Genomic DNA, 15,076 nt, shown 5'->3' with positions numbered 1-15,076 from the left:
ATATGGTCATTAAATAAATAATTTAATAAAAAATAATAATAAATAAAATATTTAAAAAAGAAAAAAAAAAGCAATGAAATGAGATACTGCTTCCCTGTAGGGTCTCTGAGAGCAGTTTGGGAGGCTAGAACATAATCTCCTTGCTCATAAACTATGTTATTGAATATGTCAATGCTGTTGTAATGAAACGCTTCTTCTAATTATATGGTCATTAAATAAATAATTTAATAAAAAATAATAATAAATAAAATATTTAAAAAAGAAAAAAAAAGCAATGGAATGAGATACTGCTTCCCTGTAGGGTCTCTGAGAGCAGTTTGGGAAGCTAGAACATAATCTACCTGCTCATAAACTATGTTACTTTTTTCTCTGCATTGTTCATTGTTCTGTTCCCCAGGGTACCATTATAGCTATACTGAACATAATAGATAGCAGCTTTAGAGCCATATAAATAATTACATTCAGTTTACTTTTTTTTTTTTTATCTTTTTCTTTTTTGGTCTTTTTGAGACAGGGTCTCTCTGTCCTGGAACTCAGTATGTAGACCAGGCTGGCCTTGAACTCACAGATATCCACCTGCCTCTGCCTCCCGAGTGCTGGGATTAAAGGTGTGTGCCACCACTCCAGCTCAGTTTACTTTACAAAACCAAGGAAGTAGATTTAGAAGTGATTTCCAATATCACATAGTTGACAAAGGCCTAGCATTGTTCTTCCCATGAAATATATACCAAAGGTAAATTACTGTTTATTTTTATACTCAATAATCATAAACATTTACAATTAGAATCAATATACTCCTCAAAGTTCAGCATAGTGACAGTAAAAAGTTGAAAATATTCCCCAATGTTTTATAAACAAATACTTTCTGTGCTAGATAGTTTCAATTGTCAACTTAACACACCTGGGAAGAGGAAATCTCAATTGGGGAATTTCCTCTATCTGATTGGCCTGTGGGCATGTCTGCATGGCATTTTTTGATCATTGTGTAATGTGGGTGGTGCTACCACTGGGCAAGTGGTCCTGCATTGCATAAAAAAGCAGACTGAGGACAAGCCAGAGGAACAAGCCAGTAAACAGCATATCTCCATGATGTGTGCTTCAGGTCCCACTTTGAGGTTCCTGCCATTAGTTAAGCCCTGACTTCCCTCAGTAATGGACTGTCACATGGAGGAGTAAGATGAGATAAACTCTCACTCCCCAAGTTGGGTTTTGTCAGTGTTTCTATCATAGCAAGGAAAAGCAAACTAAAACAGAAATAGGTACCTGGAGTACGGTATTACTGTGATAGACCTGACCATGTAGATTTGGGGGGATGATTGTGGAAGCATTTGGAATCTAGGGCTAGAAAAGCCATTCAGAGCTTAGTGAACTTCTGGTTGTGGAGTTTGAAAGTTATGCTGAGACACTTGAATGACATAGGCCTGACTTGTGGCGTTTTAGGGAGAAACAAAGATTTTATTGGGCAAATTGTATGATATATTTTGAATTAAGAAATTTTGGAAGTGAAACCTTTTGTAATTTAATGGGATAATGGATGCTGGTCAGTTGGTGCTAAAAAATCAGTTGTGATTATCAAGAGACAATCATCATTGAAAAAAAATATTTTATTTATTATTTTATTTTATGTATATGAGTGTATCACCTGCATGTGTGTAAGTATACCCATGTCATGCAGTGCCTGAGGAAATCAGAAGATGGCATCAGATCCCCTGGAACTGGAGTTAACAGACAGTTGTTAGCCATCATATGGGTGCTGGGAATCGAACCCATAGGTCCTCCGTGAGAGCAGCTAGTTCTCTAACCACTGAGACAACTCTCTAGCCCCAGAAAGAAGTGCACTTTTTAATTCAGTTCTTTGTAGACCTTAAGCAACAAGGACTTCATAGAGATATGCTGGTGTGGTAGGTTTTCACAACAGAGTTGGAGACAGAGTTCTCTACAAGTAGAAGGACATGCTGGGTCTCAACTTCCAGACACTTGTGGAATTGATTTCCTTGATGAAGGGCCCAAAAACCTATGCTAGGTCTAAAATCTAGACTAACATTTATGTGTTAGAGCAACTTGAGAGTTATCCAGCCACCCTGCACTCATTATCAATGCAAATTCTAAAGCATTTTGTTTGGTCCTTTCCTCACATCCTCATACCTGTAGATTGAGGAAGTGTGCAGTGACCATAACTGCAAGCTAATCCTTGCCATATGCCTCAAAACTTACTCCACTTTGGATCAGCACGATAGTGATGTGCATCTCTTTCTGTCCTAACAAACTCCATGCAACCAACATGTAAACCCAGGGGGAATTTCTGGAATCAACCAGTTTGCTTGGGTCCTGGTCTTTCTCCAGAAGAGCTAGCTTTCTTCTAGCCTACTCACGCACCTGAGAACTATAGCTCCCTTGTGGAGCACTGAAGCAGGATGATAACACGGGTTTTCACCATCTCGGCTGCTGTGAAGAACGCCTAAGAAATCACTGGGATTTACCTAAGCAGACTGAGGTTGCCTTTGGTTGCCATTTATTTATGTGGATTGTGATCTCTTAATCGGAGATGGTGCCTCCCCCAGGGTTCGCTGTTTATCCAAATCAGTATTTGTTAGTCGGTGAGACGTGACCCGGATGATAAATCAGCTCTGGAGCTCCTCCTATGATTGCTTCCACAGCTGCTCTCTGCCTCTTCACCTCCGCATCTCCCAGGAGGCGCCCACAGGCTGCTCCCAGGCCCTGCAGCCTTTTTCTGATTTGAAAGTTTTCTCCTAGCTGCTGCAACTCTTCTTATGAGTTAATGTGCCTTGGTACTAATAACTAGGTAACTAATAACTAATAACTCATGAGTTCATGGGCCTTGGCAGTAGTTACTCCTAATTTTAACCTCCCTTAACTACTGTTCATACTCTCTCTACTGCCAGTACAACATGAGGAATGCTGGCTTTCCATGACGCCTTCTGTTCTTTTCTACCCTGGTCATCTTTGTGTTTATTTTTGAGATAAGGCCTTGGACTGTTGTCCAGGCTGGGCTCGAACTTGTGATTCTCCTCCATCAGCCTCCTAGGTGCTAGGTTTACAGGATGTGCCACAGTGCCAGGTTCTGCTCCTGGTCATTCTCATTCCCTTTTCAACTCCAAGTACTGATTGTGATCAAATGCAGTAGTCCTCAAGCTTTAAGGACACATTGGTTCTTTGACGATTTTGCTCAGATGAAGATTCTGATTCTGTAGGTATAAGGTGAGACCCAAGGTTCTGTTTTTTTAAACAAAATGTCAGGTGATGCTGATGGGGATAGTCTACTGACAGCACAATCAGAAATATGGACTGAATATTTGGTTCTTCCTACTGTCACCTCCCTCATACTTATTTTGCTTCCTGACCAATTTCCAGCAGATGGCCTTTTTTCAAAGTTGTTGCTGTGGCGCAGCAGATGGCCTTTTTTCAAAGTTGTTGCTGTGGCGCCTGCTGGAAAGTTCTTTTGTCTGGTTAACTGCTGTCTTCCACCACATCCTGACTGCCCCTGCTAACCCTCCACCTACTTGCTTTGTAGCTTTGTTTTTCTTAAGGTCTAGAAATTTGTGGCTTTTCCCAGAATATAATGTCCCCCTGTGTCAGTGAAGTTATCTATTTAATTGCTTACTTTGTTTTCTTCCCAGAAGACTTCTAATGTATCCCCAGATCCTTCCTTTACAAAAAGAGTTAAGCCAAAATGAAGGTAGTTCTGAATGAGGTCACTCTTCTAGGATTATACCTAGCCTTACTTTTCTTTCAACCACTATATTATATTCATTATTCTGTATGATTCCTAAATTTCTATTTTTAATTTAGCCTTTCCGAGTTTTAAGTGTTTCATCATAGTGGCTTGGATTTGTTCCAATCCTATGATTATCTCTCTATTAAAACTTTAATACAAAAAGAAATTTAAAAAAACAGACTGCTCATTACTTTGATTTGTAGCACAAAGAGAATGGAACATTACTGCTAGAGTGTTTCGAGAAACCATATTTACATTTGCATCAGCTCAATTTAGGGGCCTGATTAGGTTGCACGTTATGATGAAGATGCACTTACCAGTCAAAGGGAAGTGGCAGAGGCTAGAGTAATGAGCAGGAGACTTCAAGTCAGGAGCCCCGAGTGCTATTTCTGGCTGTGACTGGCTACAACTCTGACCTTGAACAACTCTGTCTCACTGCTTGAGACCCTAAGAGCCCCATCTGCCTTGGAGCATGGCTATGAGTGGCTGGGAACTTAAGTATTTATTGTAGTGGGGCTATGGAGTGAAGTGAGGGCACTTGGGGGTCACAAATGGAACTGGAGACAGGATCTCTTCTCCCACTGGTACCACTAGCCTATTGAGAGATAGTGTCTAAGAAGTGGGCTGATTGCTCAGATCATGTTTCTACTGAGGGAGAAGTTAGTCATGCTAGGTTAGTCAGCGAGGTTTTAAAACTTTTAGGTAAAATGCTAAGGTCACCTTAGTGGTTAGGAGAGCTTAACCAGACAGCACATGGTCTCCTCTTAGCAGCCTTATCAGAGACTGTGTGTTTCATTCCTGGGTCCAGGGAGCATACTGAGGCCAGCCTCTAGAGGACATGCCTAACATTGCTGCTCAGCCACCCCTGGTGATAGGAGGGAGAATTAAGCCTAGTATATGCTAATATATGCTGAAATCCAACTTGTTCACTTTGATAGTCCAAATGGCCAGCAGAATATGTGCCAGAGAAGACACAATTGTTCTCCAGTTGAGATTCTCTCTCTGTTAAAAGTTAGATTGAAGGGTAAGGGTGAATGGGCTTTAAAATGACAAATAGGAGAACAATTCTCCCCCTTTTAATTTAGGTTGCTGTGTGCTAAGCGCTCAGCAGACATTATAGCAATGGTAACACCTGTGGTTCCCACCTCACTGCCATTCTTGTATAGACTATTGCTTATTGAGGACAATCTAGTAAGAATAGGTAGTATTCGTTAAACGCTATTCCAAGTATCTTGTATCAATTAATTCATTTACATCAGTCCTTAGGCGGGTACTATTATCTTTAAGAGTAAGGACATTAGAAAGTAAGGACATTAAGTTATACAAGTTAGATAAAGACATTATAACAAACATTGTACAACTAGTAAACTCCAGCTTCAAGACTAAAACCCCACCATCTAGCTCTAGAGCCTTTACCCTTGAACACCTACATCTATAGAAAACCAGTATATTGAAACAAGCAATTCTCTTTGGAAGTCCACAGCTGGAGAGATGAAGTTATTCTGGAATGATTAGACATCTCAAAGTGAGAATGCATTCTGATACCTAATTAAGAATGCATAGAATTCTGTGGGTTGATTGAGAACCTTGCCGTGCAAAGTTCAGCAAATAGAAAGGAAGAAAAGTTTCTTTCCTGTTGAGTCAGTTTCAAGTAATTCTGAACCTTGAAGTTCAATGCCATTCGAAAAATCTTATTTTTTGCTATCACAATTCATCCCCGTTTTTCTGTAAGAAGCATGCATTGATACTGTTTGATTTCTATATAACAACACCTCCTTAAAGAATAAAACAAATGACTAAGTCTTCTTGAAACCCAATAGTTTTCCACAAAGCCTTTCTCATAGTCTGTCAGCTTTTTCTTCTCTGCCCTTTTGTATAGTAGTGAAGAAATTTGAGAATGACTCAATATATGTTTTACCAATTTTCTGTGATCAGATTTAGTTAGCATAAGCGAAGTCCTGAATTTTTCAGAGACAATTGCCACTAGATACAGAAAGAAAAGAGATACAAGAAAATTCCCAGTAGGATCATTAGAGCCCTATAAATATCTATAAAGCCACCATTTTTGCTTAATCACCAAAGGCAAATCTTCCAGAATGCTCCCTGAGCAGTGGCAAGTGACCATTATTCTCTCTTTCTCCACCAAAGGGCACAAATCAAAATACTGCATTCCTGTCAGAATGACTGGTTACTGTTTCCCCAAGTACAGGTTCATGTGTAATAACTGACCCTAGAGAAAATGAACGGCACAGTGTAAGAGCTTGTCACATTAAATGATCAGAAAACCATTACCACCTGATAGAATGGTTGATGGTGCAGAAGTGATTACAGATATTCCCCATGGGCCAGCTCTGAGCAGCTGCCCAGGCGTTAACTGGCTTCTAGGCTATCCAGATTAGGGACTGGGGCTTAGTTGGGGAATAAGGGCAGGATCTACAAAGAGGAGAAAGAAACTGGTGGCTTAGTTCTCTCTTTCTATAGCTCTTTGAAGGGAATAGGAGTTTTAAGGTTCCCAGTCTGAATTCATTTCTAATATATTTTTCAAAATTATTTTTGTAATGACAGTGCTTCTGTGAGATTTGGGATAAACCAAATAGTTGAAGGTAAGTTAAATCTCATTGTACTGAACTGGAAAATTTCTCTACTTATACATATTCTGGGGGATTTCCTAGTTATTTTGGGTGGGGGAGGATGGAAAAAGACATTTGTTGATAAGATTCCACCCTAAATTTGTCTTACAGAAAGTTTGTGGGCCATATGTTTAGAATTTTGCACATTTACTGAAAATTGAGTTAATAGTATACTCTATTCTTCACTGATCTGCTTTTACCTGAGCAGAAGTTAACTCAGCCAACCCCAGCCTGTTGGCCAATTTTTCTCAGTGACTCTACATGAATCTCTGCTGTATTCCTAGAAGAAATACAAGGACCAAAGCCACCTGAGCAGGCAGTGTAAACTTTATCCCTTCCAGAATCAGGCTGGAACTAAGCAGAGTGGGGAAATTTGGCCAGAAAGGAAGGGTAGGGGGGCCCCTGATGCACTGCTGGCCCCTCAGCTGCCCAGTCTGGTCCCCTGTGTTTGCTTCCCAGCTTGACAAGTTGTGAACCTTGTGAATGTTCTCTTATTAGGGAATCTTCCTGTGCTGAATGCTCCTAAGCCTTGTTTCTGAGATCCCATTTTAACCTGAACATGTTGCACAGTTACCACAAATATTAGAAATAAAAACTCCTAGGGAAAAAAGCTATCTTTAATATCACTAACTATATTTTAAGACCTCTGACTCTGAAGTCTATTAGATATTAAACCTGTGTGTCTGTTGCCAAGTTGTATAAGTTTTCTGAGCCTCAATTTCTTCATCAATAATATGGGTTTTTAGAAGGATTAAATGAAAGAAGTGATTTTTCCCAAGTCAGATGAAGTGCTGTATAAATCTAAGGCCAAGAGATAGCTCAGCCAATAGTGGCATTTGTGGAAAGGACTGAAGACCTGTGTCCCATCTCAGATCACAGAGAGATCACTCATGGGGATACTGCGCAGCTTGTGAACCTACACTCCTACACACATGCGTGCACACTAAATAAATAATAAATAAATAAGTAAATAAATAAATAAATAAATAATATTTTAAGTGCTTAATCAGACAAGAGATCCAAAGACTTTAAGCATGTTTAGAAGACTGGAAATGCACATGCCAAATTGTGAACAACAGCAATGCCTAGGTGCTGAAATAGTGGCTTTGTTTTAGTTTCCCTTTGTGCTTGTCCATGTTTTATCCCTTTTGTTCTGTACTAAAACCAATTTAGAAATGATGCCTTTAAATATTTTATCTATTATTTTTATTTATGTGTATGAATGTATTGCCTGCATGTATGTGAGTGCACTCATGTTGTGCAATGCCACGGAGATCAGAAGAGGGTGTTGGTTTCACCTGGAACTGAAGTTAAAGACAGTTGTTATCCACTGGGTGGGTGCTAGGACTCGAACACGGGTCCTCAGTAAGAACAGTCAATGTTTTTAACTGCTGAGCCATCCCTCTAGTCCAGGAAAATGAATGTCTTTAAATAAAAGGGAAAAAAATCAGTAAAGATCCCAGGTTGTTCAAAGATGCCTTTAGTGCAGATAAGCAGAAAAAGAGATGACAGAAAGGCAATGCAGAAGGGTCAAGGGGAAGTTTAGAATCAGGCCGTGCTTGTGGGCAGCCTCGCTAGCACACCATGATGAGGAATTAAAGGAGTGTTTCACTTTTCCAGTGCTGGGCTAGCAGCCAGGAATAAGCGCTTAGTTTATCCCACATCACGTAGACCCGGTAGGACTCACCCATTTGACGTTCAAATGGGATGCTTCTAGAATTGGGCCTGGGAAGCTGGGAAGGTACACCCATTCCATGACTGAACCTAGGTGAGCATGTGGTATTGTCCCGGGTGAGGGCAGGTTTGTCCCTCACCCTGAAGAGCTCCCCAGACCTCTGACGCAGGAGCTGAAGCTGCCTTTCCTTCATTTGCATGGCTAAGTAATTACAACTCATAAAAGTATCTAACCCATTAGTTAAAACTGGCCCTAGCATTTGACTCTGACCTCCTACGGCAGCCTGGGCCACACGCTGACTCCATGCCGCCTGATTTGTCCTCAATTTATAAGCAGAACAACCTATAAATAGAAACCATTTTTGCTAAGTCCCCAGGAGGCATCAGCAGGTTTTCTAGCTTGTGTGTGTTTTCTTCTTTCTTTTTTTAAAAACACCAACATGGCAGGCTTATTTCCTTGCCTGATGTTTCTCCAGCTTTCACTTCTAGTTCAGGTTGAGGGCATTCTGGTTAGCTTAGGGCTTGAGGCTGGCTCACCAGTCGGGTACAGCCTAGGCTGGGCACTGTCACAGAGGCCCCACTTACCTGTAGATTCTGTACCTGGTGGTGAACCCCTGGCGGTATCGCTCCATGAAATCAGCATACTCCTGAGCGCGGTGGAAGGGTCCCCGGTCTGTGAGCAGCCAATCCAGGGGAGCCTGGCCAGCCGAGGACGCATGCTGCTCGGGGACCACAGCAGCCACCGTGGCCGACACAGCCAGCACCCAGCCGGGCAGGCCCAGTGCCAGCAGGGCAGGCCAAGGGGCGGCCGCCGGCCGAAGCCCTCTAAACCGAGAGCCGCACTGCCACCTCATGCTTCTCCCGGGCGGTTGGTGTCTTCATTATCTCGCCAAGCTCTCCCACTCCGTGCTGCTCCTCCAGGGCTCCGAACTAGAAAAGTACAAAGGAAGATGTGAGATGGGTACAGGATTAGATCCCTTGTGACTCTGAGAGCATCAGATGTCACTGGACAGAGAACTCCACCCTAGTGACTGAATATAACCAATATGGTCTTAAGGCACTAAGCTGAGTGCTCTGTGCATATTATTTTATTTCTTCAAACATGAACTTATGAGGAAACACTATTGTCAGCATTTTGCAGATGAGAAGAGGAGACTTCGGTTAAGACAGTTAAGTTCACACAGCTATTAAGAGGGAGTCCCATTGCTGAGATATGAATCCCAGATCTTAGGTTATATTGCTCCCATCTTTCCAAGCTGGACTCACACACCATCCGTTTCTGTCTTTTTCATAAAAATGTTCGAACGCCTCTGTAGTTGCCTCTAGACTGAGTGCTGTATCAGAAGCATGACATGAAACAAGGAGAATTTGCAGGACAGAAAAGTAGCCACATCCTGTGAAGCCAAGAGAACCTGGGCAAATGACCCGCCTGTCTGGGTCCAGGGATAATATCTAAGCTCTCTTTTGGGATTGGAAATCCAATCTGTTCTTTTACTGAAGGCAGTACAGGGGTAGAGACAGAACGAAAAACGAATGAGGATCATCTTGCTACATAGGAGGATTCCTCAGTATGCTCTCTCCCCCCACCAAACAGCACAAGAACCTCAGAGGGCCATGCTGGATCTCATTTTTTTCATCCTTTATGCGCAGCTCCAGAGAGCACAGCGCAGGCCTGCAGACATCCTTCTTGAAGGAATGAATGAATACTTGCCCTGCCCTCTCGGAGGTGGAGGGAAGATGCCAGTAAAAAGTATGATCTTGGCCTTCTGGATTCCTGGCTGCCTTATGACTCATCATGGGCCTCTGATGTCCAGTGCCTACACTTTGTCTAAAGACAACTAGTCACCTTTATCAACCTCTAGATGTAAGGGATCATTCAGTACCACGGGGCTTCCTGGAACTGCAGCGTTTCTTCAATCTTTAATTTCTAGCACATGCTGTCAGAGCTCTGTCCTGTCCCCTCTCCAGCACCACTTCAGAGCGTGCCAGAATGACTTCCAGTGCCTAGTACCTGTAATTCATGGCCTGACTCTGGCTGCCAAAGCTCAGAGACAGGCTGCCTGGGGGTGAGGCAAGGGTGTTAATTCCCTGAATTTCCAGTATCCTGCCAGGGCTGGCAAAGTGGGCTTCAGCACCTGATTCATTCTCCCTCCTGGAGTCACCTCCTCTCCTCCCAGACCTGAACACTCTGAAATGCTTTAGCTCACAAAACCAGCAAACTTTCCTGGGATCAGAGGACCCAGAAGGGCCTGCTGGAACTAAGTATGAATCCTGAAATGCCCAGCTTCAAAGCTATACTGAGTGTGAGAGACAGCGGCCAGAAATGCTATGGTTTTTTTTCAGAATTCCTGCATATAAGGATGGAAGGAAGGAAGGAAGCAGAGAGGCTAAAATTCAGACAACCCTCCCTCTAGCTGGTAAGTACCGATTTTCTGCTAGGTGCTGGAAGATTCTTGGATGCTCCCTCCATTCTGGAAGCTTGTTATGTAGGCACTGTAATTACAAAGTTATGTTATGATGGGACCCAGAGGAGTTGAGCTAGGAAAATACAGAAAGCAGATTACAAACCTCTATCTGGCTTCTTGTTCAGACCTTGCCAAAGAATGCTATGCTGTGTGGAGAGCCATAGCGGGGTAAGAGAGACCCCCCATCTAATGAACTGGCCAAGTGTGTGGGGGGTCTAGAAGAATAATGAGGCACTTGCCCCTTCGGATTTTAAAACATAATTAAAATCAGTGATGCTCACAAATTGGACAGGTTGATCAATTAAGTAGGGCAGCTCAAAAGTAAACCTTCCACAGAAGTGGGTGTGTGAAAACAAAGGCATCCAGACTAATTGGGTAAGGATAGAATATTTTATACATATTATTGCGAACTTAGTTTCACTTGATTTAAAAAGTTAATATAAAGTACAAAATAGAATCATAGACAGAAGGAAAATCCCCAAGTGTTTTTTAATAAGCTTACATTACCAGGAAAAAAGTAATTTAAAACTAAAAGGAGGAATCATCCTTGCACATGGAGGGAGGAGGCAATTTTCATACTGAAATAATTTGATGAGGATGCCCAAAATATTTCCCATTTAATCATTCACATATTCATCCATTGAAGAAACATAAATTGAGAACGCCTAAGTGCCAGACATTATGCTAAGAGCTGATAATACAAGAGTAAGTGCTTATTACCTTACCTGAAACTCTACCATTAATGATTCATTCTTTTATAAAATATTGCTGTTTCTTAAAGACATATTATGATGGAAGGGCAGGAAGGTTGTTCATTTGGGAAACTATAGCTCCTTGACATCGGAGGCCAGTGTACTACACACAGCAAGGTAGAAATCCATATCTGTGGATGGAAAGACATACAGAAAGCAGGGTTCTAAGCGGCCTCCAAGAGTCCTATGCCCTTCTGTCCAGGACCTCTACAACCCTGTTGAGTGGAGGGAGAACCAGTGAGTACAATGGGATGTCACTCCCAGATCAGGTTACTAATCAGTTGACTCTGAGTTAAGATCTGATGAATATAGAACTGGTCACTTAGATGGTGGTGGAAGCAAAGAAGACAAAGACTTGTTGGATAACTTTGAGCGATATTCTGGATGGGTCAGGTCTGATGTAGTGAGTCTTTAGAAGAAAATAGTGTCAAAGAACTAGGATCCAGCTGGCCAAGAACAGAGCAAACAGCCATGCTGTAAACTGCCTATGGAAATCATACAGCAGGACCCACAGGTGACCTCCAGGAGTTGAATGTACTCTCCAACCTGCAGCTAGCAAGAAAATGGGAACTTCAGTCATACAACTGCAAGGAAACAGATTCTACCAATCAAAGATGACCCTTCACCCCAGAAAGAGTTGCTTCCATGCCTAGCACCTTGATGTCAGTCTGGTAAGACTTGGGACAAGGAACCAACTCACTTGTACCCAGGCACCTGAGCCACAAAAGCTGTGGGAAAGGACTGGAGACTGCCAGTTTGTAATGTTCTTGTTTTGTAAGCACAAGGACTGAGTGCAATCCTCACAACCCATGTCAAAAAAGGGGATGTGCCTGTAATCCCAGCACCAGAGAGGTGGAAACAGGCAGATCACTGGGCCTAGCAAGCCAGTTAGTCTAACCACTTGGAGAGTTCCAGTGAACAGCTCTGTCTTAAGACACACAAAAAATGAGGTGGTGCCTGTCCTCATACAAGTGTGCACATACAACATTGTGATGTAATAAATTTATATTGTTTTACATTATGTGACATTGTTGCACAGCAATGGGAAAACAATGCCATACATGCAAAGCCACTGTCACTTCTCCCATCCTGTCTAGGGCAGAGCCTGGTGAGGATTCTTCCTGCTTCCTTAAGGCAAACAGGCTGTTACTCTGTCAGAAGAAGCTATCACAGCAGCTCCTTGAGCATAGAAATATTGAATGTTTCCCCCATCTTGGGCCTCACACAACACCCTCCCTGCTCCTTCTAAGTCAGAGGCCATATCTAACTTTTCATCATTCCATTGAACACATTGTCAGTCCTCAAGCGTATTTGATGAATCAAATGCATTTCATCAAGAAGCCATTGTGAAACTGTGACAACATGCAGCCTGGGCCAGCCACTTAACCTCCTAGTTCACTGGCCTTGTCCGTCTTATGCTGTGGTAGCCACCACCTCACCTGCCACTCGAGGGTTTCCTAAGGATAGGTGAGTAACCTTGGGGAAAGCTATTTGAAAGAAGCAAACTATATTAAGCCTGCTTGTCATCTTTGTTTGTAATTATGCTTTTTCAGAGCTCACAATGAGCTGGAACCTGCCTAGTATAGGAATATCAGCTTTGGAATCAAATGGATTTGATTGCCGGGCCATGTCTGCTGAGCACAGCAAGAATGGCTGAATTCAGGGCTTGCCGTTCCTCAGAAACGCCTGGCCTGGGAATCACTTGCTTTCTGCTTCAGTGGTTTTCCTCAGGATCTGAAGACATTTTGACTAAAAAATGTTACACATATTTTTAAGAAAGGGGAGCTTTAAACAGGTTTTAAAACTTTCTAAATAAATAAATCCCTAGAATACATTCTTTCACCTTAAAAAAAGGAAGATAAAATAATTGCCGTGTTGACAGTGTATGAAAATCAGGCTTTTGAAGAAGAACAGCTTTGGGGCACTTCCTGTTTATTCTTCACAAAAATATCACTGGAAATTTTGTAATAGCAACCTGCCACACAAATCTTACCTGTCTACATTCTCACAGCTTCTGGGGGTGCCCCTAATAACAGCAGGATAAAACAATTAGCATCTCCCCCATCATGCTTCTGGTTTCTGTCTTGTCCGAAAGCTGACTGTACAAGTCCCTATGAGGATGGTGACACATTAGCCGTGCTAGCTCCTTCATGAAAAGAATTATAGATTTACCTCAGAAAGCTAAATCATTTCCTTTGCCTTCCGTATTTAAGGCAGTTTTGCACCTAGACAAAAAATTTGCTTTGCACCAAAGGTACAAGTATAACAACATGTAGGTTTTCCTTGGCTGAGTGCGTAAGCTTAAATCTGTCCTTTAAGCTATGAATTAAATGGTCACAGTTTTGTCAATAGGGAAAATCATGCATAGATAAGTGGGTAGTGCAGTCTTCAAAACAGTAACCCAAGAATCACCACCGCCACTCTGAGGTTATGTTCTCTTTTGTGTTCTCCTGTTTCCATCTCCACATTTGCTAGGTATGTCAAAAGATAAAGCAATTAGGATTTGGGTCATCAGCTACTAATGTAAAGTCTTGGCAAATATGGTAGATACAGAACAGTAATGAAAATTATTGTAGGACTGGAGGTATATCTCAGGGGCGGAGCACTTTCCTAGTATGTGTGAAGCTCTGTGTTTAATCCCCACCATTGAAAAAAAGTAAAAGACAATTACTCTGGTTGGAGAGATGACTCAGCAGTAAAGAGCACTGGCTGCTCTTGCAGAGGACCTAGGTTTGATTCCCAGGACTCACATGGCAGCTAACAACTGTCGTTAATTCCAGTTTCAGGGGATCTGACACCCTCTTCTGATCTCCATGGGCATCACAAGGACGTAGGTGCACCTACTTACATGCAAGCAATTCACTCATACACATAAAATAAAAATAATAAATTTTTTTTAAAAAAGGGCAATTACTGAAGAGGAGGTGTTGCATCCTGGAAAAGTTACACATATAGCTAAGTTATAGGTGTGAGACTATCATTAGAGTTAATAAAGCTGTTAATGTTAATTATCATTAACAAACACCAGTACAAATTATTTAATATGTATGTGACAGCTACTGCTTATGAAGCATGGGTGATAAAATTACCCCTTTAAACACGGGTAACAGTGAGGCTAAGAGTAGATCAGAGCAGTATAAAAGGTGGCACACTTAGGGTATAGATTCAGGTCTACCTACCGGTTATTGCACCAGATCCATGACTTACAGCTATAAAAAGTAGCTATTTGTCACTTACAAGTTAGTGCTCGTGGACTAGGCACTTTATTCTGGAAGTCTCACTTTAGTCATTGGGAAAATGATTTATGAGGCAAGATGATCCTTGTAATCCTGCTCCCTGCTGAAATTCCCAATCCTATGCAACTAGAAGGGGCACATGCAAGGGACAGGCAGCAAGGCCTCACTATCCTCATGAAGCTGTGTTTCACAATGAAGCAGAAGAGAACTGAGGTATAAAGCAGAAATTTCTGCTTGCTGGAGCAGTGACATTTCATAAAGTGATTAGGCAGTGACATTAAATAAGCTTCAAGTCATTTAAGTGGTTAATTGGCCAACTCTTGAGGAGATGTTTTCTTGAATAAATCTGAGGGTGTCAGTGTTTTTAAAAATCATGGAAGTGTGTTATTTGTTCTCGTCTTCCACATGTTGGTAGATGAACAATAGGTTGAAAAACCTATTTTTGCTGTAAAGGAATAGTGGCAGGAGAAATGACAGGACACTTTTGCAACAGGATGTGGGAATGCTTCCCTCTGTTCTCCAAAGACTACATACAGTTGCTCTGTAACATGTTCCTCATCACACTCCATGCGGATCCAGCAGT

At 41.9% G+C, this 15,076-nt stretch overlaps 1 protein-coding gene across 2 annotated transcripts in view; it reads right to left on the bottom strand.

The window, feature by feature from the left end:
- The window catches only part of Brinp2 (BMP/retinoic acid inducible neural specific 2), a 109,068-nt gene that overhangs the window by 43,684 nt on the left and 50,308 nt on the right, over positions 1–15,076 (bottom strand). For both annotated transcript variants that reach the window (XM_008826116.1, XM_008826117.1), the window contains exon 2: positions 8,626–8,970. In XM_008826116.1, coding sequence (XP_008824338.1) covers positions 8,626–8,894 — 269 coding nt within the window. In that variant the 5' untranslated portion in view covers positions 8,895–8,970. The remainder of the gene's footprint in view (positions 1–8,625; positions 8,971–15,076) is intronic.

The sequence above is a fragment of the Nannospalax galili genome, unplaced genomic scaffold (assembly GCF_000622305.1).
Source record: "Nannospalax galili isolate Female #2095 unplaced genomic scaffold, S.galili_v1.0 scaffold429, whole genome shotgun sequence".
Classification (NCBI taxonomy): domain Eukaryota; kingdom Metazoa; phylum Chordata; class Mammalia; order Rodentia; family Spalacidae; genus Nannospalax; species Nannospalax galili.
The sequence above is the reverse complement of the archived record's forward strand: the minus strand, read 5'-3'. Positions and strand labels throughout refer to the sequence as shown.